Source organism: Camelus ferus, chromosome 4 (genome assembly GCF_009834535.1).
Source record: "Camelus ferus isolate YT-003-E chromosome 4, BCGSAC_Cfer_1.0, whole genome shotgun sequence".
NCBI classification, from domain to species: Eukaryota; Metazoa; Chordata; class Mammalia; order Artiodactyla; family Camelidae; genus Camelus; species Camelus ferus.
In genome coordinates, this window is record NC_045699.1 from 19481647 (window position 1) to 19507744 (window position 26098).

The window sequence follows — 26098 nt, forward strand, 5'->3', positions numbered from 1 at the left end:
TCAGTGGTCAAGATAGAGTGATAGATGCTGAATTGAAGGTGGAAAGTTAAATTCTACTTACTCTATGGTTAAGAAATTCAGTGAATCTGAGGGGAAGTGGACTTCAGAGAATTTGTATAAACCACTCCAGTCCCTGGGCATTAGCTGAGTTATTCACTAACAACCTAGAGGCTTAAAGGGTGATATCTATAGTCTTAATAATGGAATAGAAGAAAATTTCAGAAATCGCTCAGTTTATTTGCCACTTTGGGCAAAGCTGATCTTAAGTAATACTACACAACTGGAAAACCACACAGAAAGGTTACAGGAGTGCAGGGGCAATCACCACTTTAATGTCCTGACGTGCTGGTGTCCATTTTTCCTCCCACACTGCAGATTAAATCTTTTCATAAAAACTTGAATGAGGAAATCTATCAGAAAATTTCTTCTTTTCTTCATTACCCCAAACTCTAAATCCCCAGAGAGCTGGAGACAAACCTCATCATTTCACTATCATGCCCCCTAACAGAGCAGCAGTTTTAAGGCTCGATATGCATTAAAGCCACTAGGAGATCTTTTTCAAAATTATAGATAGCATGGCTCGAACCCCAGGGATTCTAATTTAATTGCTCGTCAGTAGAGCCCAGATATTTGTATTTTTTATAAAGCTTCCCAAGTGACTCTGAAGTACAGCTGGAGTTAAAGAACCACTGCTACTGATGTATTATCTATTTACAGAATTGGAGGGAATTCTCTTAGTTCTTAAAATATCTTACAACTATAATCAGTAGGAACTCAGTATAAGTGATAGAAACTTAATACTATGATAAATTTCCAAGAGCAAATGCCTGCCTGTTGGTCTTTACACCCTTAATTATACTTAGCAACTTGCATAATACATAGTAGATGTTGAATAAATATTTATCAAATGAATGAATTAAAATTGAAGAGAGTCAGTCTTAGAGGTCATGTTTCTGAGAATTTATCCATTTTTTAGATTATCCTATTTGTTGGCACATAATTGTTCATAATAGTCCCTATCACCCTTTTAATTTCTGAGATATCCATTGTAATGTCTCCTCTTTCATTTCTGATTTTATTTATTTGCATTTTCTTTTTTTCCCCCTCAATCTAGCTAAATGTCAATTTTATCTTTTCAAAAAACCAACTCTCAGTTTAGTTGATTTTTTCCTATTGTTTTTCTATTCTCTATTTGATTTACTTCTGCCTTAATCTTTACTATTTCTTCACTCTGGTAACTGTGGGCTTGGTTTGCTCTCCCTTTGGGCTTAGTTTGCTCTCCCTTTTCTAGTCCAGACGAATGACAAAGAAATAGACTGAAGCAGTAATCTGAAACCTTCCAACAAAGAAAAGTCCAAAACCAGATGGCTTCATAGGTGAATTCTACCAAACATTTAAAAAATAATGCCAAATTTTCTTAAATGCTCCCAAAGAACAAAAGAGGGAGTCCTCCAGACTCAAAACCAGTATCACTCTGATACCAGAGTCAGAAAAAGACACTACAATAAAAGAAAATTTGAGACCCATACTCTAAAATAAATATGGATGCAAAAACCTTGGATAAAAACCTAGTAAACTGAATTCAACAGCATATTAAAAAGATTATACTATATGCCATAACCAAATAGAATCTATCCCTGGGACTCAAGAATGATTCAAGATATGCAAATCAATGTGACAAGCTACATTAACAGAATGAAGGATAAAAACCACATGATCACCTCAAAAGATGCAGAAAAAGCCTTTAACAAAATTCAACAACCATTTATGATTTAAAAAAAAGCTCTCAATAAAATAGGTATAGGAGGAACTGATATCAACACATCAAAGGTAATATATGAAAAGCCTACAGTTAATTTCATAATCAATAGGAAAAAACTGAAAATTTTCTAAGATCCAATACAAAGCAAGGATGCCCAATCATTCAACATAGTACCAGAAATCCTAGCCAGAACACTTAGACTAGAAAAAGAAAGAAATCCAAGTTGGAAAGGAAGAAATAAAATGCTATCTGCACATGACATGATCACAAACGTAGAAAACCATGAACACTCAATGACAAAACTCTTAGAATTAATAAATGAATTTGATAAAGTTACAGGATACAAAAGCAACATATAAAAATTAGTGGCATTTCTGTACATTAGCAACTAACTCTGTGAAAAGAAATTAAGAAAATAATTTCATTCACAGTAGCAACAAGAATAAAATACTTAGGAATAAAATTAACCAATGAGGTGAAAGACTTACACAAGGTAAACTATAAAACATTGATATAAAGGAAATTAAAGAAGACAAATGAAAGAGATTCATAGATTGGAAGAATTAATATTGTTAAAATGTTCTTATTACCCAACGTGATTTGCAGATTTGATGCAATCCCTATCAAAATTCCAATGCCATTTTTCAGAGAAGTAGAAAAAAAATCCTAAAACTGATATGGAAGCCCACAAGATCCTAAATAGCCAAAGCAATCATGAACAAGAAAAACAAAGCTAGAGGCATCATACATTCTGATTTTAAATTATATTATGAAGTTATAGTAATCAATAAAGTATGGTCCTGGGATAAAAATAGACATATAGACCAACAGAAAGTAATAAAGAGCCCAGAAATATACCTGTGCTTATATAGTCAACTGATGTTTGACAAGGTGCCAAGAACACACAATAGGGAAAGGACAGTCTGTTCAATAAATGGCATTAGGAAAACTGGAAAGCTACTTGCAGAATAATAAAACTGTACCCTTATCTCACACCAAAAATCAAAAATTAACTCAAAATAGATAAAAGACTTAAATATAAGGCCTTAAAGTATAAAACTACTAGAAGAAAACATTGGGAAAAAGCTTAGGTAACAAAAGCAAAATTAGACAAGCAGGGTTGCATCAAACTAAAAAGCTTCTGTACAGCAAGGAAAACAATCAACAGAGTGAAAAGTGGAAGAAACTGCATAGTGGAAGAAAATACTTCCAAACTGTATGTCTGATAAGGGGTTAATTTCCAAAATATGTTAAAAAAAAAACTCATATAACTCAAGATTGGAAAACCCCAAATAACCCAATTGAAAATGGCCAGAGAACCTGAATAGACATTTCTCAAAACAGACATGCAAATTGCCAAAAGGTACAAGAAAAAGTGTTCACTATCACTTAAGCATCAGGGAAATGCAAATCAAAACCACAATAACATATCACCTTACATATGTTAGAATGGTTGACAACAAAAGGTAAGTGGGAGAGGATGTAGAGAAAGGGAGACTTATGCATTGTTGATGGGAATGTAAACTGGTAAAGGCATTATGAAAAACAGTATGGAGAGACCTCAAAAAATTAAAAATAACTGCTGTATGATCCAGCGATCTAACTACTGGGTATGTATCCAAAGGAAATGAAATCTGCATCTCAAAGACATATATGCACTCAACGTTCATTGTAGCATTTTTCATAATAGCTAATATATGAAAACAACTTAATGGTCCCTTGACAAATGAATGGAAAAACAAAATGTGGTATATACATACAATGGAATATTATTTGGTCTTAACAAAGATGGGAATCCTGCCATTTGTGACAACATGGATGAAACTGAAGGACATCATGCTGAATGAAGTAAGCCAGACACAGCAAGAAAAACACTGAATGATCTTGCATATATGTGGAATCTAAAATAGTGAAACTCATAGAAGCAGAGGACAGCATGGCGGTTGCCAGGTGCAGAGGAGAGGCGGAAACAAGGAGATATTGGTCAAAGGGGACAAAGTTTCAGTTATGCAAAATAAAAGAGTTCTGGAGATCTAAGGTACAGTATGGTGATGATAGTTAACAATACTATACTGTATACTTGAAATTTGCTAAGAACATAGCTCTTAGACTAAATCTCAACACAAACACACATACATACATACTATGCAGAAGTGGTGGATACATTAATTATGGTGCTCTTTTCACAATGTATATACATTTATCAAAACATCAAATTGACATGTAAAAATAATATATATTTAAGGTGTACAAAGATACCTCAAAAAGTAGTTTAAAAAAAAAAAGAAATTGAGGAGAAATAAAAACTTCAGAAAAGCTACTGAACTAACCAAATAAGGAATTTTTAAATAAACTGAAAAAGACAGCCAAGAGTTACAGATCCCCAAAATGGCTAGTAAAGGTTATGGACACTCAACACACTTCCAACAATCTTTTAGACCAACAAACAGGTTTATGGGACAAACCAGGCCATAAATTGGCCCCAAACATTCCAGTCATTGGCTTTAGTGTATTCTCCTCCTGAAAGAAGATCAGATCTTGGAACAAAACATCCCTCTAAGATAAATGAGCTAGAATATTAGAAGTCCTAGTAATACATTTAGACTAGGCTTTGACCCAAAAAGTAAAAGGAAGGCAACCACAAACTCTTAAACGTATATCCCCAAATGTGTGATCCCTTCTCACTCAATGAAAAGATCACCTCATATAAATGACATGAGAAGTCAGACTCACTCTGAACTTGTGTATCTTTCTTTTAAACAAACCTCAAACATTTCCAAGGAAAACAAGGCTGGTAACATACAACATAAGATGAAGAATAACATAAATCTTGCTTTGGGGCTCACTTGGGCTGAAAGTTCTTAAACTTTTAAGACCTGTTAAAACAGGTCTTGTGAACCTTATATTGGATGTTATGACAGAGATGAGATGATTTTAAAAGAAAAAAATATTTAAGAAGTCAAATCTTAACACTAAAAATTTTCTTTTGGTATTTATTATACAGTGTAGAAATTATTTGCTAACTAAAACTTATATTCATGTTAAGTATCAATATTTTTATGGGAGAAAAATTGTGTTTGCAATTAAAAAATCAGAGGAGTTAGCTTACTTTCCCTTAGCATAATTCTTAAAAAAAATGACAAGTTTTAATGATCTTCCCCATACCTGTGATATAAGACTCCCTGGGGCTATTTATTTTAATTTTTCTGGGTTTATATTGACAACATTCTGGCAGTCACATCCCTTTGCAATAACATCATAATCTTAACTTTTTTTAGGCACCTCTATCATGTGATGATTTTCTCTCTTATTCGTCTAATAGTTTTGTTCAACTCAAATTTTTATTCAACTCAAAAATTCAGTTCAAAATTGATTAACTTTCAAAAATGTTTTCATTCTCTATGGGTAAGCCTTTTTTTAGTTATTTGGATATATATATGAAGTCAATAAGTCTTTCATTTAAACAGTTAGGATTTAACAAAATAGTCATACTCAATATATTAAATAACCTATAGTATTAATCTATTAATCCATATTATTAATTAGTCTGGTGTTTAGTTTGGCATTTCAGTAAGTAAAAAAAAAAAAAAAGATCATAAAAGATCTTTAAATCTTCAGCCACCAATGCAAAAGTTGACACCACACTTAAAGAGTATCAGCTATCTGACTCAGTGCCATTTCAAGTGATCTGCAGTTTACACCTTTGACCTTGATCTTGGCACAGCCCTAATACAGTGGTACATGTGATGATATACACACTATTCTTAAGAATCCTATGCATCTGGAATTCCTTTTGGGCTAAAGACAAACCCAGAGCTCTCAGAGACAGATCTTTAGTATCAAATTTTTAAAAATATGCTTAAATAACTTAGGTTGAAGAAGGATCATTTCCACTAAACAACACACAATACTAGGTTAACCAGACAAATGCATTTGCTAAAAATATTATTTCAAAGTATTTAGTGGGAGAGGTAGAGAATTGGAGAGACAAGAAGCAGCTTCTTAGGGTAGTTAGCAGATTGTTTAATTCACTTGTAATAAAATAAAGTACAAGTAGGTAGAGTCTGTTTCCTAATTAAAAAAAAATAAGTCAAAGCACACATTATAAACCACTTGGTGATACAAGGTTAGCAGCAATAGCATTAATGGAGTTATTCAATGAAACCTAATGGAATCTTAAAGAAATGAGCGAAAGTTGTAGAAAAAATTTTACACAGTGCCTTTCTTTACTGCTCAAATCAAAGTTTCATGGAAAGGAAATGATCAAGCCTACAATATCAGAAATTAGGAAAATCAAGCACTGCTTACTTTCTGTGCGCCTCGAAAAAAGACAGGGGAGAAGCTGAGGAAGATTCAGTATCTCCCTGGGTCAGGGCTGTTTCCCCAGCATCAAGCACTCCCAGTTGAGAATGAAGGAGTTTATATTTAATGCTTGTCCATATTTTCAATCTGCTTTGCCTCCACTGACTGTTTCTTCTGTAACCTTCAAAAGATCATCTGAGGGATGATGCTCTCTACTGGGAAGGTTAACCACGCCTCCTCCAAGCTCCCAATCCATCAGGAAACACACTTAACCCCAGAAAATGAACCCCTGTCATCTACCCCTTAAATCTGTCTATTTGAGCATCCTTTACAGCTCCATCATAATGGGAACAGAATAATTATTATCAGATAAACTTAAAAATATCAGACCTAAATGTGACAAGATCGTATCACAAGAGCTGGAAAAATTGGCCTAACAGGTTAACTCAGCAGGTGGATGGGATTTACTTGGGCTGAAGTGGAATGCTGACCATTAGACTACAGAGCACACTCTGGTTACCTGCTGGGCTTCTAAGGACATGTACATTCAACCTCTGATCTTTCCCAAGAGTCATTAAGCTACTTAATTGAATCTGGATGCCTAAATCTGGAGTGGAGAGACGAAAGAAAACCCATTAAGTTTATTAAACCTAATTGTCGATAAATTGTCACAGAAGGTCATCCCTAGTAGATTACAAAAACAGCCCCTGTTCTTTACCACCTCTATATTGCCTGCCTTTCCATGAGAACAGTTTTGTTCTCCCACTGTGACTTTGGGCTTGGCCAGCTAACTTACTTTGGCCAATGTATACCTTCTTAAAAAAATCTATTTATCTATGCCCAACAATACTTTGACACCATTCTTTAATAGAGCTTGTGTTGTGAGGAGAGTTTAGGCTCAACTGTCCTGATTCTGGTTCTCTCGAGAAAAACAACATATAGGTTAATTCAGCTGTCCAGTCTGTTCTTTTACTATTTCTTTATGTTCTTACTAGATTTGGAAATGCCATCTGTTTGAAGACTTTTTTTTTCATCTTCAAACACCAAAAGAATAGATGGTCCATTCCTCTCTCCATACTTTTCACTTCCTATTCACCGCAGTATGAGTTTACTGAATGTATTTTTTTAATATCTGAAAGTCAAATAGAGACACATCTTATGTACTTCAATAATTTTGGCATTTACATTCTACTTCTTCAGTTCATTATAAGTAGATGACAACTGGTATCTTCCATAACATGTTAATAAAATCTTAATAACTGGAGTCTTAACTTATAGGTGACAGTATGGTATTTTTGAATTTCATAGAACATCACTATTTGACGATTTGCCAAATGACAGACTCTTACTTGTGATTTTAATTTATTCCTAAAGTTGCTTCTCAATCTCTCACTCGGTACAAGATTCTTGCAATGTAACATTCACATCAGTGAGCCAATGTGAAAGTTCTCATAAATTTCTTACCAGCTTTGTGAGATATGTTTTGGCTCATCCCTGAAGAATATTCAAGCATGCTAATTTGGGAAAACTACATAATAGGAACATTCCAAATTTGTACCTTTGGCTTTACTGATAAATGTTTATTATCAGTTATACCTCACAGTAGTACCACCACGTAGCATCAGGTAGTGCAGATTTAGCAAGTTTTTGATATTCAGGATTAAGAGAACAGGTGAATCGTAAGGATGAAAGGTCTGTTCTGTCCCGTCAGCTCACAGATCTGGTTTAACATGAAGCTGGCCTCTAAAGAAGACAGATAAACTCTCTAGTAGATGCAAGACTTATCTTCAGTGTAGACCAAAACACCAGAATGGCTAAATACTGCAATTGATCTGGTATCTTTCATGATATGCCTTTGGTTACGTTTCCCAGTGTATGTCATTTCCACTGGGGCTTGTCTGGAACTAAAATTGTCTCTAGTTATCAATGGATTCAGTGAAGAACCATCTATTGAGCTCTTATTACCTCTCAGACTATTTAGACCTCGGAGGTACAGAAAAAAGTAAGACTTGGACCCCAATTTCAAGAAATTCTCATACTTCTTAGAATAAGTTAACATTTTCCTGAAACTACATCTCACCACTTTCTGCTGTGTATGAAAAGTCTAGAAGAATCAGCAGATGCATAATTTTTCCTTCTATTTCACATTTTATAATATACAGTAATTTTGATCAAACCTCTTTCTTGCCACATATAACACTTTTCACCATCAAATAAAATCTTTTATTAAAAAATATTATCATAGTACTTTATATTTTATAGTTTGGAGAAAAATCTAGTCATAGACCACACAGCTCAAGAAGCAGTTCTGAATTATTATTATTCTAAGTAAAGACTTTCCATTCTAACACCTCAAGCCTTTTCCTTTTAGCTTGGGAACTGTTAGCCACCCTTACCTCCCTCCTTCATCATCACACCCACTATTCATGCCCTAATTCCCACTGCAGTTTCTATTTTTCCAAATCTTCTTTTATTCAAAACTCACCTTTCAGTAAACTGAATGACCTTAGGGAACTTCTGGCCATTACAACATTTAAAAAACTAAACCAATTTATCTTTCATATGCAAACTACTTGGTAACAACGGAATCCAACTAAACTTAATATGCTGTTAACATGAACAGTTTTCCTATTACTGTCACCGTAATTATTAAGATGGTGCCAAATATATTATGGAGCTATAGATATTAGATCCATTTTTTAAATTGAAATATAGTTGATATACAATGTGTTAATTTCTGGTGTACAGCATAGTGATTCAGTTATACATATATATTCCTTTTCACATTCTTTTTCATTATAGGCTATCACAAGATACTTAATATCCTGTGCTATACATTAGGACCTTGTTGTTTATCTATTTTATATATAGTAGTTAGTAACTGCAAACCCCAAACTCCTAATTTATTCCTCCCCGCCCTTTCCCCCATGGTAACCATCACTTTGTTTTCTCTGTGAGTCTGTAAATAAATTCATTTGTGCCATTCTTTCAGATTTCACATGTAAGTGATATATAGATCCATTTCTAATGATGAATTCTCCTTCTAGTTATAACATGAAAACAGATAAGAAAATTAGCTTGGTGAATGAGATAAATTCTGTATCACTCATCACATATGCGTATATAAGTACCTAGCTGAAGAAGGACATATTTAATTCTTTGGACCTTCCTTCATTTGGACTTGCTCCGCATTACCCTCAAAGTGTGCCTCCAACCTGCTCCCCTGGGGCCTTATGGAAGCCCCCCACCCCCACCGCTGCGGGTTTGGGACTTACCTGCTGCTGAGGCAGCGTCTCAGTGAGTACGAGGCCCCTCCTCCGCAGGTGCGTGAGCACTCGCTCCACGGGCCCCAGGCATCCCACAGGCCGTCCCGGTCCTCCTCAGAGCGTGCTGTCCTGGAGCTCTGTGAGGAACAAGACGACGGTCAGTACAAGATCTCCACTTGGAAACGTGTGTGCTAAAGCACGGGTCGTCTGTCTGTCTGTACCTGCTGGCCTTGTTGAGGATGAAAATGGGCTCAGATTCTTGGATTCTTTCCAATTTGATATTGTGCATATGTCTGGGGAGAGGAATAGTCGAGTTTCAGGACCCTGGACCATAACTGAAAAGGGCGCGGGACTGCCCTACTGGGAGCAAATAGAAAGAACAAGGTGGCCAGAAACAGGCATCAGGGTTAGAGGAAAAGAAATACCACTGAAGTCAAAATTTTGCCCAGAGTTCATGAATCTACTTCTTGCTGCTTTGTGAAAAGAGAAGCTGGGCTCAGAAATGGTTCTGCTCTGAGAAGCCTGACACGTGCATACCAGCACTGCTTTCCAAACTTAATGTTTTATACAATTGACTTTTTTTCTTTTAACGAAGCAGCATCATTTCCAGTTCTCAGATCTGCCAATCAGAATAACTACATGAAGTAACTTTAGTAATGTAGGGATTGGCTCTGGACAGATTTGCTTGTTAATGACAGACTTTCTAAGTGAAATCTACATTCAGTATAAGGAAAACTGTTATGTATAGGTCTCTGTGTAGTGCTTCACATTTCTTAGAAGAGGTGAAGTTTGTGCCAATTTTATAGTAGTTAATAGAACAGGTTCTGGAGTTAGAAACTGCTTAGTTTTGGATGTAGATTCTGTTTTGTTTTGTTTTTACTAATTACGTATCCTTGTACAAGTAACTTACCACCTCCCGATCTTCAATTTCCTTTTCTATAAAATGAGGATAATATTATATTCATGCATACACATGTATACTATAGAAAGATCAGTTATGTAAGTTTAGCTTAGGACTAGTTTCAGAGTAATCTGTGAATATTAGCTGTAATTATTATATTATTATAAACTGAAAATGTCATCTATATACTTACACAGTTGTATTAGTCTGTTCATGCTGCCATAACAAAATGCCAGACTGGGTGTCTAAACAACAGAAACGGACTTTCTCACAGTTCTGGAGTCTGAAAGTCTGAGATCAAGATGCCAGTATGGCTGGCTCCTGGTGAAGACTTTCCCCTTGGGTTGCATATAGCTGCCTTCTCACTATGTGGTCACATGACCTCCACTTTTTGTGAGTAAGGGAAGGGTGAGCAAGCTCTAGTATTTCTTGTTAGAAGGGCACTAATCCCATCACGAGGGCCCCACCCTCATGACCTTTTCCAAACCTAATAATTATCTCCTAAAGGCTCCATCTCCAAATACCAATACACTGGGCAGGACGGCTTCAACATATCAAGTTTGAGGGGATACAATTCAGTCCATGGCAAGAGTTCTATAAATAGTGTCAACTGTGGCCAAGTTACTTAACTGAATACAAGTGATATCCAAACAATAAAGATGGTATCTTTTCATGTCAAAGACATACAAATGACAAATGTTAAAAATTCAGAACTATTTGGAAAAAGCAAGCTATAAAGAAAACGTGCATGTTAGGCAGCATGACAGTTCCACCTTCACTTTTCTGAGGAGAGAGAACAGGCAGTGTAGAATACCGGGAGAACGTGGAATATGCAGGTGATGGGAAGGTAATCTCTAACAAAGCACTGTGAGAACTTGAGATGATGTAAGTAAAGTGACCAGCACACAGCAGGCTCTACAAATGGGAGCTCTTATTATTACTATTTGAAAAGTCTTTCTCACACCCTAACTAGTTATACTCAAAGCTGTATCGTCCAAGCAGGAGGACCCCCTGGAAAAGAAAAGAACATCATCTCACTTCTAGAAAACTATTTTGCAGTAATGGGATTCTTTACAAATCAGTTGCTTTGGGGCTCATTTGTCAAACTGACTACTCCTTAGAACTTTCACAGCCTGTACAAATGAAGTCACAAACCTGGCCTCAGAGTGTTGTATCAAGGATTCTCTGACTGGTGCGTGCTTTATTTAGATTCCTAAATCACGTGAAAGACAAAGTGGGATAGACAGTGGTTGAAAGCAGAGAATGCAGACCTGCTCAGCCTGGAATGGAACACTGGCTCCCAAGCCTCCTAGCTTTCATTCTTCTTATCAGAATGGGGATAATAAAGCTATCTGCATTACCGAGACCTTGTGAGGATTAAAACAGTTAACATGTAGAAAGCACATATGGCAGAAATAACCCAAATGTCCATGGAAGGATAAATGGATAAGTGAACTGTGGCATACTCATACAATGGAATATTATTCAGCCTTAAAAAGGAAGGAGATTCTGACACATGCTACAACATGGTTGAACTTTTGAGGATATTATATGAAGTGAAATAAGCCAGATACAAAAGGACAAATATTTCTAAGATTTCACTTATATGAGGTACCTAGAGTCATCAAATGCATAGAGACAGAAAGTCAGTGGTGGTTGCTAGGGGTTGGGGGAAGGGGGAAGTAGGGAGTTGTTTAATGGATACAGGGTTTTCATTTGGGAAGATGGAAATAATTCTGGAGCTGGATGGTGGTGATGGCTGCTTAACAGTGTGAATGGACTTAGTGTCACTGAACTACACACTTAAAAACGAGTAAGATGGTATATTTTATGTCATGTATGTTATACTACAATAAAAATAAATATATACAATTTCAGAAGCTCATAAGGCCTAAATTATAAGCACTATATAAGCATTTGATGCTATTGTTAACATTGTGGTTTATTTAGTATTACTAGTTGTTAACCTCATTCGTAAACATACATGGGCCCTGAAGGTTATAGGAGGTCTGCTGCTGGGAAGATAACCAGTGTTTTGTTTTTTGTTTGTTTTCCTGCTGAGTTGAGTTGAGACAGTGCACTCGTAAGGCTCAACCTTCTTAAAACCCTGACTTTCCCACAGCAGAACCTCCCAGTCACCTGCTACACTGTATTACCCAGTGATATGACCTGTGAAGAGTTTGAGGTTCCTATGAAATGTGGCAGAGGATAAGAAACAGAAACACACTGGTTACCCCCAAACCTGTCCTCTCTAAAGGAAGTAGTTATGGAATTCAAAGCCTGTTTTTTTAGGATTAATAAAACCAATCTCTAATCACAGCAACAAGGGGTATTCTTCTTCCAAGCTTAATTAACTGGGGAGGGAGAAAAGACCCTTTGCCATTGACATATACATAACCAGTCTCTTGCTCACCCATTAAATTCATTCCTCAGACTTTTTAAAAGCTTACTGTGCATCTCCTGACTCCCGTTGTGTTTACCCTGTGTGACCTGAAGATTGTTCTGTTGGGAGAGTATTTGCCTGATGCTGTCATTGTTTACGAGACAAACATACCCCGCGCAATGCCATTCCCCTTATTTTACTAAAATTCAATATGACTGAGATGAAAACCAACATCACAAATGCTAGCATTCATGAAGCAACTAAAATAAGCAAGATGAGTGATCACAAGTGATACAATCCAATTACTACAACTGAAAAAAAAATTCCACACGCGGCATTCACATTTGAACTCCATTTCCATGAGAGGTAAGAACACCAGAATGCCAAATCCTTGGGACATTTCTCTCTGGTGGCTCTCTGGTTAAGATATTTAGGAAATAATGTATGGTTGAGATTTTGTTTTTCTAGAGAAGTAAATTGTTCCAAACTCTACTAAAGTTGCTGGATATTTTTGATGTGCTTTGTCTCAAGAGGCACTAAAATGGCTTTCAGGTGAGGGTTCACTCATTAAACATCTTACCTCATTGCCAGTTAACAAGTTTTGGCAGAACTAGACATATTAAGTGCCCACATTTCTCTAAAAAACATCGCTCATCAGCCCAGAAGCGAGTCGTGGACCTATTTCTCAAACTGGAACGAACTCCAACTTTTAACAGGCAGAGTAAACATAATTCATTTCAACTAAATTCAGGTTTCATGTTAGAGAAAATAAAGGGATGTTCCTCCTTTTTGTGCCAGATTTTTACATCTAGAACCAGAAATGACATTTCAGTAATGCCTTTCAGATCATTTAAGACTTAGAAGTATCTGCTTTAAGACATCGTTAAGAGGACTTTCATCATAAATAACTTTTGTGTCCAGTCCAGGACAAACTCTTGTTTACTCCTCCTCACTTCACAGGAGCATTTTTTTTAAATTGTAAATTTTGAATTGCATCTAGGAAGAAAAAGTGAGGCAGAAGAAAACAGAAATAGATAATGAGTTGCTTAAAAGCAGTGCTGATTGCTTCTGAAACCACAATTCCACGTCCCAGCCAATGGTTCTTGATTTGATTTCCATCACATAAATGTAATATTTTGATCTCAATGTCTCAGAAACAAGGTCATGGAGGCTATAAAAACAGTGATCTAGAGATTATCACTGACCCCACTGTTGGAATTTTCAGCAAGTGTCAGGTGAGATGATGGTGTTTAGCTACTAATGCCAGAAAGCTAAAGCGCAGCCATTAAATTCTGTATGTAACCGATGTTTTACCAATAGGAGATTTATCAGAAAAGGTCAAAACTGCATCTGATATTGAACTGGAGGGGAAAGTCCATTATAAATGTCCTTATTATAGCACTTATTTTTCTCCATAGTCATTGAATGGATTAGAATGGATAGTTGGCACCTTCTGTGAGTTGGCATTTCAGAAATCCACTGAGAGGAGAGAGTCCTGAGTCCTGGTTCTGTAATTCTGTGAAAACTGAACACTTCCCTTGAGTTACTCAATTTAGAAGAAGTCTAGCTATTTCTAGATCATTGATGCCACATGATGACCTTTGTAGCATTGATGATGACTCCTCAATCAACTACAGTTGACCCTTAAATACTTGGGGTGAGGAGTGCTGATCCTGCACTCAACCAAAAATCTAGTATGATTTATGGTCAGCCCTCTCTATATGCCATTCTTCCACATCCACATACCATGTAGTACCATAGTATTTACACAGTATTGAAGATATCCGGTATAAGTGGACCCAAGCAGTTCAAACCTGTATTGTTGAAGGGTCAACTGTATTTTTGTGTTAGAAAACTCAGCCGTCAACTCCCCAGTTCCAGCCAACCTTGCTCCTGGGCAGGTAAGTGGCTCCAAACCTCAGTCCATGCCAATTTCGTAGAATATAGACTATGGCCAACATCATCATATACCTCCTAGGAATATTAAAAGATGATTAGAAGAGCTTCTCTAAATCCATCAACCTCATCTCGCCATTACTGGCTCATTTAAATGTGGTTTTCATCTGATGGTTTTGTGGTTGATCTCAGAGGCAATTGCAGCAACCAAGTCTCATGTGGACAGTGCTAAGCCTGACAGGTACAAGGAGCTACAGACTTTGAGTAATCACACGAAGCAGTGTTTCCCTGAACCTCACTGGCCCAAAGACACTTAAACTTAGAACGACCTGTGTACCACTTTATCCAGAACCCTCTTTCACTGGAACCCGAACAGATTATCAAGGACTGATGAAAGATATTGTCGGATGAAGCAAAAGTTAGCCATAAAAACTCCGTAAAATTCTGTTTGTTCAGAGACACAAACATATAGACAGAGCACTTAGAAAATATTTTTTCCAAATGCTGTAACAAGAGGTCAAGCTGTATAGAACAAAATGAAAACGAAACTAGGTGCCGAGGAAATGGATGATAGGTTTTTGTAAAACTGAAATCATATAACAGATGAAGTTATATTATAAGCAAAGTGTTTTTCAGACATCAACAGGTCCTCAAAGCAGCAAAATGGGTTACCGGATGAGTGGAAGAATGGTTCTTACTATTTCAAGATCAGCGAAGCAGCCACCTGAGTCTCTGGTTTTCCTCTTCTGACAGACAGACCCATTTAGCTCAAGCCATCTGGAGCTGTGTATGTGACGGTACCAAATGGATGTCACACACCTTGAACTGAAAAAGAGGGGCGACTCCTCCAGTGATGAGAGAACCATTTTTCCTGTGGTGTGCCCATGCAACGTGGAGAAATCTATACACAGAAACATCCTGTCCATGTATCAGGCTTTGGAAATGAATCTCCAGGTTCCATTTTTAGCTCCCTTATATCACGTCCCTATGAATCTTATCTAATCCCTGGCTTTTTCAACAACTGGGAATATGGATTCTGCCGCCAACTGTATGCGGTCGGGGTTGTGAGGCTCTGCTTCTGAGAGCTTACAGACGTTAAGCGGTAACTGGGCTCTTGTAAAAGTCTGTTCACTTTTTCATGTACTTTCTTAAAGAGCAGGGTGTGTGGATACCGAGGCATGCGCCTTCCCAAATACTTGCTGCTGGCTTTGCTGAGGAAATTTGGATCATCTGGTTCTTATCACAGCTGCACTGCTGGGGATATGATGATCTGTCAGTGACACAGTGCACGGTCTTTCAGAGGCCACTGCATCAAGCCTGTCCCTTGCTACTGAGGAGAAAAGGCCATTCTGGTACTGGGTGTAAAAGCCATCCAGCCTGCGCAGGACATCTGGGTACCTGTCCTTTTTCTTCTGCCGCACCCAGGCAGGTACACACAGCACACCCTGTCCCATTCCTGTTAGGGCACCTGACTGCACCTCAACCTGGAGGGTGGGCGGTGAGGTGCTGGGATTTATCGAGTGCCTATGTGCCAGGAAGCATGCTAGAATTTACACCAATTACCATCTTTAATCCTCCCAATAAACCACGTCAGGTTGGAAAACTTCTTCCTATTTTACCAATGAGAAAACTGACTCTCAAGAGAGGCTGAACACCCTGCATCATGGTGCAGGAGATGGTGCACAGGCCGGGGAGTGAGACAGACCTTACTAGCCATGTGCTAGTAAACTGACTAGAGCCCTCCTTTGTCAGATCTCTTCGAGCCTGAGTTTCTTCATCTGTGAAATGGGGACATTAATATTCTCACTAGGGTCATAGTGAAGATTAACCGAGAAATCATACTTAAGGTGCCTAGTGTAGTTTCTGGCATGTGGTGTTAATTATTTCATCCCTCCATTCAAGCCAGGAATACACCCTTCCTCCCTGCCCCCATTCCCCACATCACACAGATAGTACCTGGTACAGCCTTTTTTTTTTTTTTTTTTTTTAAACACAAGGTACTGAGGATTGAACTCAGGATGCTAAGGATGTGCTCTACCACTGAGCTATATCTTTCCCCACAGCCAGGTTTTTTATCCATAATCTGATCATGTTTTGTGCTGCCTGGCTTCAGATTTTCACCTTCCTTTCCATTTTGAACAGCACTTATGAGTACACGAATTTTTTTTTTAATAGCAAGACAAGAACTAAAGTTGTTGCTTTTCTTATAACAGAAAGTATTTTGTCCTCAGAACTCTTTCTCAATCTAGGAATTACAACTTGGAGATGGAATTAAGACAGCTTCATTACTTTTGAGGAAACGAAAGCCTGACTCTGGTCAGTGTCAAATGCTTCAGGAAGATTTTCATTTCAGAACCAGGGTAACTTGATGTGTTTGTATTTTCTCCAAGGCCAAGGCTGGGTTACAGCTCATCTCAGAAAGTGCTGAGAAACCTCTGGGTGGAAGGCTGGACCAGAACACAATTTCATAGCCAGCTGAATTCAAATCAATAATTCCTGATACGAGCAAAGATTAGTATTCAGGAAATCTGTGACTGGTCATGGAGTATTTTGAGTCAGTTTATCCCAGGGAAAGGCCTAAAAAAAATTCTAGCATTGTCAGTTTCTATTACTTTAAAAGCATACACTTCACAAATAGAAGTACTCTGCTTTGTGGTAATACTGATAGAATATAAACATAAATACTCCTATGCAGTTTTTTTTTCTGATAGAGATTTCAAACTCTCAGTTTGGATGAAAATCTATATACATGTATATATATGTGTATGCATATACATATGTATATTATGTATATACATTTATATGTGTGTATGTGTGTGTATGTGTGTGTGTGTGTGTATAAAAATCTTCAAGACACACTCTGAGAAAGCCTGGAAGATTTAAAGAGATTTTTCTACTAGTAAGAGGTTGTCAGCCTAGTTTTCTTTTTTCCACTATAATAATTTTCTTTTTAATAACAACTGTAACAGACAAACTCCTGAACCTAGGGGCTGCTCAATTAGGAGTAGAAGGCTGAAACTGGTAATTCCGTTTCTTTCACAAAGGAAAAGTAGACAATGGGAGAATTGTATGCTGTAGAAACTGCAGTTGTTTAGGAAAAAAAATCATTTATGCCCTTGTTTGTGCTGACAGTCATTACGGTCTTGGCCCTTGCACTGGAGGGATATCCTGAAGCCTTTAAACTATTTCGCCTCAAGTGTGAAACTTATGCCATTTTCCCTGGAGTTGGAAAAATGAAGCTGCTCTTCCTGGTTGCTGTTTTTTCTAGACTAAGAAAGAAAAAATCTCCAGTGGAAAAGAAGACATAGGCTAAGCACCAAGGAAAACAGTGAAGAGTCACCACCCGGGGCTTCTGCACCCTTCTCTCCCCCCAAAACAGGCATACTTGAAACACCCCCTGAAATGAAATTCCCACTCTGCATTTTTGTAAATTCCTGACTTCCTGGTGAGCCAGTTAGAAGTTTCAGTTTCCATTTCCACTTCATCCAACCCGAGCTCCGTCCAAACTGTGACTCCCATCAGCCATAGATATTTTCTGCAGCCCTGGCAAATTTTGCTGAAATGCATTTACAAAAGCATCTGTAGAACTAACGAAACATCTGAGGCTCTGGGAAGCACATGTTGGGGTTTGGAATCATAGAGAAAGAATTCCTGATGGAGAAAAAGCTTACTTTGTGACTCCTTGAGGAAACTGGAAAGTTAATAAATTAATGTGGCTTTGAGTGTGCTGAGCAAAAACCCAAATTATGATTGATAATAGAGAAGTTGGAAGAAACGACCGGTTAATTTCACACTGCTATCAAGCCTTTGGTTTTAGGAGCACTTTGCTCGCTCTTCTTTGGTTGACCACGGACAGTGCCAACTGTGCCAAGAAAGGAAACTTGCCAAAATGGTTCTGAACGAAGCTCCCAAGGACCCCGCGGGTGTGATTTAGGTTCCCTTCCTATGGTCACAATGGGGTGTCTTCTCCCTCAAACGTGCCATTCCAGTATTGTGGAATGAATGTTTGGAATTGAAATCTAAAACATTCTCTGACTCAGTATTATGTTTTCTTCTTTTCTATGTTCTTATTTCTACTTTTGCTTATATGAAATTCCCTTTACCCAGAAAAAGTAGCAGGAGGATAAGCTTTTACTATGTCAATATTTTGTTTAATCTGCAATTATTTGATCATCCATGCATTGTCAAGTTACAGAACACATGAAACTGAAAACAGGACTTTGTAGCTCTTTAGGATTATTATATTAATCAACAATTATCTTTCCAGTTAGAGTGTAAACTCTCTGAGGGCAGGAATTATGCTTTCTATTTCTGAGCTACCTACAGTTAGCATTACTATGCATGCAATTTAGAAGAAAACCTAACAAATTTGGACAAAAAATTGATAGAAGGTGAAAAGCTTTGGAAGTATATTTTGTTTTAAATCCTAGATTACATTTAATTGTCATCTGTTTCTTAAAAACAGACACAGGACGTGGGGTAAGCATAGGAGTGGGGTGGAGTGGGGTGAAGTTGGGGGAGAGCACAAGAAAGGGGGAGAGACGGGAGGCAAAAGAGAGAGGGATATCTAGTTACTTAAAATTTCCAAGTGGTTTCAAGTTCTGGAACTTTATTCTTTTTTCCAGTTCAAATATGTACCACCATCCAACCCCCTCTACACTAGGAAATACGTTTTGTCAAAAACATTGCACCTGTAACTCGGATGCACATTTTAAAAAGCAGTAACTCTCTCTCAATTACCATATCTCTGTATCTTCAATAGATAACATTTTCCTCTAGTTTTAACCTATAGCTGCAGGTAGCAGCTAGAATGATTGAAACAAGTTTCACGAGTTTTGCAGTTTGGCAGTAAATCATTTTGAGGGTCTACTTATGGTCCTGATGATACTTTTCCACCATCAATGTAAAGCAAATCAATCAAGAACCCCAGCATCCAGAAGCATCATAACTGCTTAATGTAGACTCATGTGAGTAATCAGCAGATTTCCTCTACATCCTACACCCTACTCAATGCTCTGGGGCCAGGAAACCTTGTAAGTAAGGCGCATGGCTGCCAGCAAGTTGATCTGCTGCTTCGAAATGACTGTCTCCCATCCAAGGCTACCATTTTAGCAGCCCCCTATTTGATTCTCAGTGTCTACCTATAACTATTTAGCAGCCCCCTATTTGATTCTCAGTGTCTACCTATAACTACCTATAACAACCCCACAGCCCTCTGCCTCTTGGCTTTGGAGGGACCCGTTGCTTTCTCATGAACGTTAAATTCTAATCCTGCATGCTTTGCTTCTGCTCACTCTCCTGAGTCCAGCCTTGGGCAGCCACACTGCTTAGAGGCTTTATAATCCAGTACAGAAGATAAACAACAACAACAAAATATCTGATGGCTCAACATTCTCTACATTTAACCAGACACCAAGTCTTATCACTCCCACTTTTGAAATGTTTCCTTTCTATTCCCACCCTCTCCCATCCCTACTTTCACTGCCTCAATTCTGGTTCTAGCATTTCGTGCCTGGTGATTTGCAATAGGCTTCCCCTCTGATTTTTTTACCTCCAGCCTCTCCTCCTGCCATTCTGTCCTCCACACTGCTACCAGTTATCTTTCTAGAATGCAGAGTTAAACCGTTTCCTCCTTAAGAGACTTTCTTTGGTTCCACTGCCTGCCAATAGCTGGTGGCATCTAGTAATGGATTCCAGGTAGACCATGAGGACTCTAACTGTATGAAACATTTTGGGTGCACGTGCATTGTTACCATGTTTCTGCAAAGAGGACTCAGAGCTTTCATCATGTTCTCCAAAAAAGGTTAAGAACCACTGGGCATAAGATAAAGTCCAAATTATTAGGGCAGCATATAACACCTTTCCTAACCTGACCTTCAGTCAACATGTTAGACTCATTTCTGCTGCTCCTGATCACTCACGTCCTCTATGCTCCAGTGACAGGGCACAGCTGCTCCGTCAGACAAGCTGCATGGGGACCTCTGACGCTCTTCCTGATTCCGCTACTGCTTAGCTTACCTTCCTTTCCATCTCCCTCGTATCTTACTACTTTCTTCAACTTGTGTACTCCTGCTCCTGCTTTAAGATGCAGCTCCAGTGTCATCTTCTAGTGGAACGTTCTCTAACCTCCAGCTAGAATCAATCACTGCCTCTGCTGTGTACCCTGAACATATTGCTAGCACTTAATACACATGGCTACTTTAGCACTTGTCAGCCACTACACGGTAGTCATTTGTGTACACATCTATCCCAAAGAAAGGACAGTGTGTTCCTTAAGGATCATGACAAAGATGAATACGTCTTTGAACCCCCAGTGCCTCACAGAATAGCAGATATGTAATTGGTCTCAATGCACATTCATTGAATGAATAATTAACACAAGGCAGGCTAGGACCAGTTGTAGCTGAGTGTCTAATTCATAACGGCTGTCAGCTTTTGCTCTCATTTATATACAGTCAGATTCTCCAAAGACAGAGCAGGGAAAATATATACGCAGAAGCTACAGATAAGTAAAGGGAACGGAAGAGGAAAAAGTTAATCTGACTCATGAAAGAAAAAGACGATCACATTTCTGCTTATTCACATGTCTTTTTATGCCAACTTTAAATTTACCCCAAATGGGAAAAGCTGAAGGATGATTAACCTGTCACATCTTGCCTTAAGCTAGCCTCATTCAAATCCTAGATGCCTATCTGCCAAAGAGCCCTCATCACTGAGTAAACAAGAGTCAGTCCTTCTGCAACACTCAGGAAGCAGTCCTTTGTGGAGATGAGAGTGCTGGGATTATAAGGGAATCAAGATGGGCTGGGGAGGGAATTCTGACTTGATTAAAGGCATAGACCCCCAATCAATAAAAAAGTAAAAAAATAATAATTAAATTGTATTTTCATGAATGCAACAATTAGTATAGTAGAGATCACCACAGAGGACAGAAAACTCAATGTTGAGCCAGATTAGGAAAAATGACTTGAAAGAAGCAAGTTTGAATACAAGTTTTAAAGTAAGGTTTTTAGACTGGGGAGAATAGATTCCCATTTGATCCCACGTAAAAGTAATTCTTAAAAAGTCAAATTCTAGAGGTGTGATGTTTAAAAGAAATTAACAGAGGCAAAATATTGACATCAGCCCCTGAAGACAAGGACTATGTGATTATTCAGCTTTACATCCCAATTTCTAACACAGGGTTTGATACAGAGATTGGTGTTCAATGGAGGTGTAATGTTTAAGTGATTTTTTTTTTTGTGAGCAACTTTAAGATGTTTCAGAGAACGGATATGGATAATACTGAAGGAAAAACTTCTAAACGGGAATACAGGTCAGGAGTCAGGACTTGGACATTGTGGTATTTTTGGCCAGATACTTCCTGAAACATCCTAGTCATAAAAATGTCTACAATTCTAAATTAGCCTATCTCATTTAAGCATATTTATAAATCAATTTTCCAACTTGTCGACAAGACATGAACATTTATTTGCTTGACTTAACTCAGGGTTGCTGTAAAAATTATTTAAAAAATAGAAGTTCTAAAATATGAACATGTTGACAGTATTAAATTGCTAAATGAAATTCAAGTAGATGATCCTATTGCTTCAAGCTGTAAAAATCATTTTATTAAAAATAATTACTGAAACAAAGAATCTCTACTGGGGACTCTTTTTCTTTATAATTATCAGTTCCCAGCACCTCTGTCAAATCCTAGTGACTTCTGAATAATAAAAGAAATGCTAAATTATAATCCGAACTTTTTGTTGATAAATGTGTACTATTTAATTCTTTGAAAATCAGTAACTACTTGTAAGCAAAAATTTCCCAAATGATGAAATAAAAGTTAGCTTTATATGACAGTTTTCAAGTTTTTTATTGACTTATTTCCTTTCCAAGTGTTAAGGAATAATAGTTTTTCTTTTTATGCTGTTTCTACTAATAGCTACGCCAGTAATTTTCATGACAATTTATTTTGTATCAAAACAGAAACTGCTTTTGTGGTTCTCTACTGGTATAACTTCTAGTGTTGTTTTTTTTTTTAATACTCAGATTTCTAGATATATTTTCAACACATTATTAAGTCTTTTATTAGTAACAACTGAGAGTCTGTTGTCATATAGCTTTTGTCTTAACTACAGCAACCAGGGCAAACATTTTCTAGTGAAACGATTATTTATTTCACAAATACAATAGCCTACATTTTTTTCTTTAATAGTGTACAGAGTATATTGTAGTATAAGTCCTTTATTTTAAATCACTGCAAGAAAGACTGATTTCCTAAAAGGACTTGTCTTTCTCGGTCAATTATAATTTGTCATCATTATTCGTCAACAATGCAGATCTACTTGCACTGAGATGGAAAACAATACTGGTGATTAAAGACATATCTACCAGTAAGTAGTCTTTCTATCTCCCAGTCAAGTTCATAGAAAACACTTATGTTTTTGAGCTGCCTAAATTCTCTGTAAGCATTTTGAAATCATAGTTGAAAAATATCATTCAGTATTGTATATACAGGAAGTAATACAATCTTTCATTCATTTGTAAATTAAATAACGATGTCAAGGAGCCATTAGTGAAACCACTTATTAAATGTTTATTAGCATATGAAACATAATATGGTTTCTGTGATTCCTGTGAGCCTTCCTCTGACCCTCAACAGCTTGATAAAGTAGAAGCAAATATATTTTCTCCACGAATTTATAAAACTTAATTTTTGCTTTCACTGTGCAAGCCTCTTGAGTCTGTCAGCTTTTGGTTTTCAGCGAGAATAATTCTTTTTCCTTCAGCGTCATTCATTATTATTTAATGGTAGGGATAATATTTAAATGCACTGCATGAACCATGGTTAGCAATGTGAAAAGTTAATAGGCTGACGTCAAAAGCAACGTTATAATCACTAAAATGCCTCAGAAATATATGAAAATGGCTCTTGGCCACAGACAATATCAAGATTGCCCAGGCGCACCACAGGCATCTTTTTTTAAAGCCTGTTTGTAACAAGCAGGGAACGTGAAGGTGCTAAATCATGGTTTACTACCCCATTTTCCTCCCAGCCTCTCTGTCTCTGGAGCTGGGACTCAGAAATCAATTTCACACACGGCTGCTATCAGCATTCTTTGAACTGTTAAGACGCAAGCCCTTTCCCCCCGTTTTATTAAAAACAAGCTCACTTTTATCTCACAGCTCCCGCTTTGTGCTTTCCTGCCTTTACTTTCCACTTTGTCAGTGGTGAGTTAAATTGTCTTCTGTCTCCTTTCCTTTCACTTCTCAACTTCTTGAAAAGCCAATCCACGTCCACTGCACCCACTTCCTCGATACCCCTGAGGTATCTTCCTGAGTACCTTCCCTCAGACCTTGCTGTGCGATATGCCCCCCTGGCTTCTCTGGCAGTGACTCCTGGCCTGTTCCGCCCCGGCCGTTTCTTACTCACCCTGACTAGCAAATGTTGGAACCCTCAAGGTTCTTTCCTGGTTCCCCTTGCTCTGCTCTCTACTTTCCTGTTGCTCTCAAACACTTCCCCTTGCTTGCACTCTTCTCTTTGCAGATGAGAGACAAAAAACATCTCTATACCAGTATCCAGGTTTCTGTTTCCACTTACCTGGAAACCTCGTTAGTACCTTAAACTCAACACGTCCAAAACCAAACTCAGTATTTGGGCCCCCAATCCTTCTTTTAGCACGCCTTCTTAACACAGTTATAAATAAAGAGACATTTCTATAAAACATTTCACCTCCCTCCAACCTCTCTGTCCTCTACCTCACCGCCCCCCTCATCCCTCCACACATACACACACACACACACTCACCTGTACTAAATATTTTACTTCTGCAGTGTGTCTATTTTCTGTTCCCTCTTTTCCACTCCATCTGCTGGTGCCCTAAACTGGACTCTTTTCACTGTTATGTGTATAATACACAACTGGTACCTCAGTCTGCTACTAGTCCAGTATTTCAGCTCCTCTGCAGCAAGGCTCTCTGTCAAGAGCTGTAGGTGAGGTTGGAATGGTGATCTGGGATAGGGCCTAGAGTTCCAGCTGAGGGATTGGTCCTTGAGTAAACTGACAGCTGAAGCCAATGAAGGCTTTCAAGCAGGGCATGATGGGAGTTCGACAGTTTTTAAAGTACTCCACGTGTTCATCTGATCCCCATTATAGCCCCACGTGGTTCAGCAGGTTTATGGGCATTTTAGAAAAAAAGAGCCTACTAAGGTTGGGGGATGGGTAGTGCTGTAAAAAGGGTAAGAGAGAAATCCACCTGACAACCACTTCCCCAACAGATAAGAGGAATTTAGAATCTCTGTATGTCTAAGTAAGTAAGTGGAATAAGGATGGGTTAAGAGTCAGTCATCCGGACAGGAATTAAACTTGGTCTGAGGAAAGCCAGGGGAAATAAGACCAAATATGTAATCTATTACAATGGCCATCTACAAAAAGGAAAATAAAAGATCAGGTGACTAATATATGCAGATGACTGGATATCATCAGAGTATCTGTTTTATTTTGTTTCTTCCAATCAGGCTCAGAAAGGTTCTAATTTCTATCTTGTACAAAATGTGCATGGTTCCTATTTTCAAATAAAAAGTTTATGCATTCAAAAGGCTAAAAGATTAGACTCCAGATTACACTACAAGCTATTAACTGGAAGAGTTCCAGGTCTCTTTGTGAATGCTACCTAACGTAATAGGATAATCATCTTCAAATCATGCATCATAATCCTCCCTTTCTCTTCTCTCTGTCCTTGTCTCTCTCTCTCACATACACACACGTATGTACCATTTACAAAGTGCATTCACATCAACTATATCAGTTACTGGAACTGAAATAGTGTCTGTTTCAGGGAAAAGTAGCTCCTAAGGTTTTTGTTTTTGTTTTTTGAGGTGGAGAGGGTTCTAGAAGATATCTTCAAATAAGAGACAAATCCCCTAGCAGGTGAGAGGTGTTTAGAACCTTTTAAATATTCAATTAGGTCAATGACTATCAATTCTGACTACATATTCAAATTAGCTGGGAACTCAAGAAAAATTGCCAACGTCTGGGCCCCACCCCAGACCACCTGATCTGAATCTCGCTGGGGAGGGAGGCTGGAGGCTGCCCAGACATTTTGAGTTCCCAGTTCCTTGGTGATTTGGATGCAGGGGAGGTGTAAACACACTCTGGATCAGACAAATGTTTATGAGTGAACTCACAGTGTCACCTTTTGGAACCAATATTCATCTTTATTCTGTTTTATACTCCCTGGTTTCAACAGACTCCAGACCCCCCATCCTCCTCATTAAAAAGGAATCCTAGTTTTTCTTCTCAGTCCACTTGAGATTCCATGGGAGACTTGAGTTACCAGGCGAAGCTGTCAGCTGCCTTGAATCCAGAAAAAGATGAGATTGGTTTCTGGGAATGAGATAGAAAATTTCGGCCTTGTAGAAGAAAGGGAGGGATGGTAACTTGTGAAGTTTACTGGGCACTTGCTATGTTTGTTAGGTATAGGACTGAGTAGGCTGCATGGCTCGTTTTAATAAATTTCACAGTAATCCTTTGAGGAAGACGCTATTGTTGGTGCCTGTTCTGCAGATAAGGAAACTGAGACACAGAAAATAATACAAAGGTT

The 26098-nt window shown here is 37.9% G+C and overlaps 1 protein-coding gene across 3 annotated transcripts in view; it reads right to left on the reverse strand.

The window, feature by feature from the left end:
- ADAMTSL1 (ADAMTS like 1) overlaps nt 1-26098 on the reverse strand; it is an 825910-nt gene that overhangs the window by 333307 nt on the left and 466505 nt on the right. For all 3 annotated transcript variants that reach the window (XM_032477631.1, XM_032477630.1, XM_014555590.2), the window contains one exon: nt 9340-9467. In XM_032477631.1, the coding sequence (XP_032333522.1) occupies nt 9340-9467 (128 nt within the window). The remainder of the gene's footprint in view (nt 1-9339; nt 9468-26098) is intronic.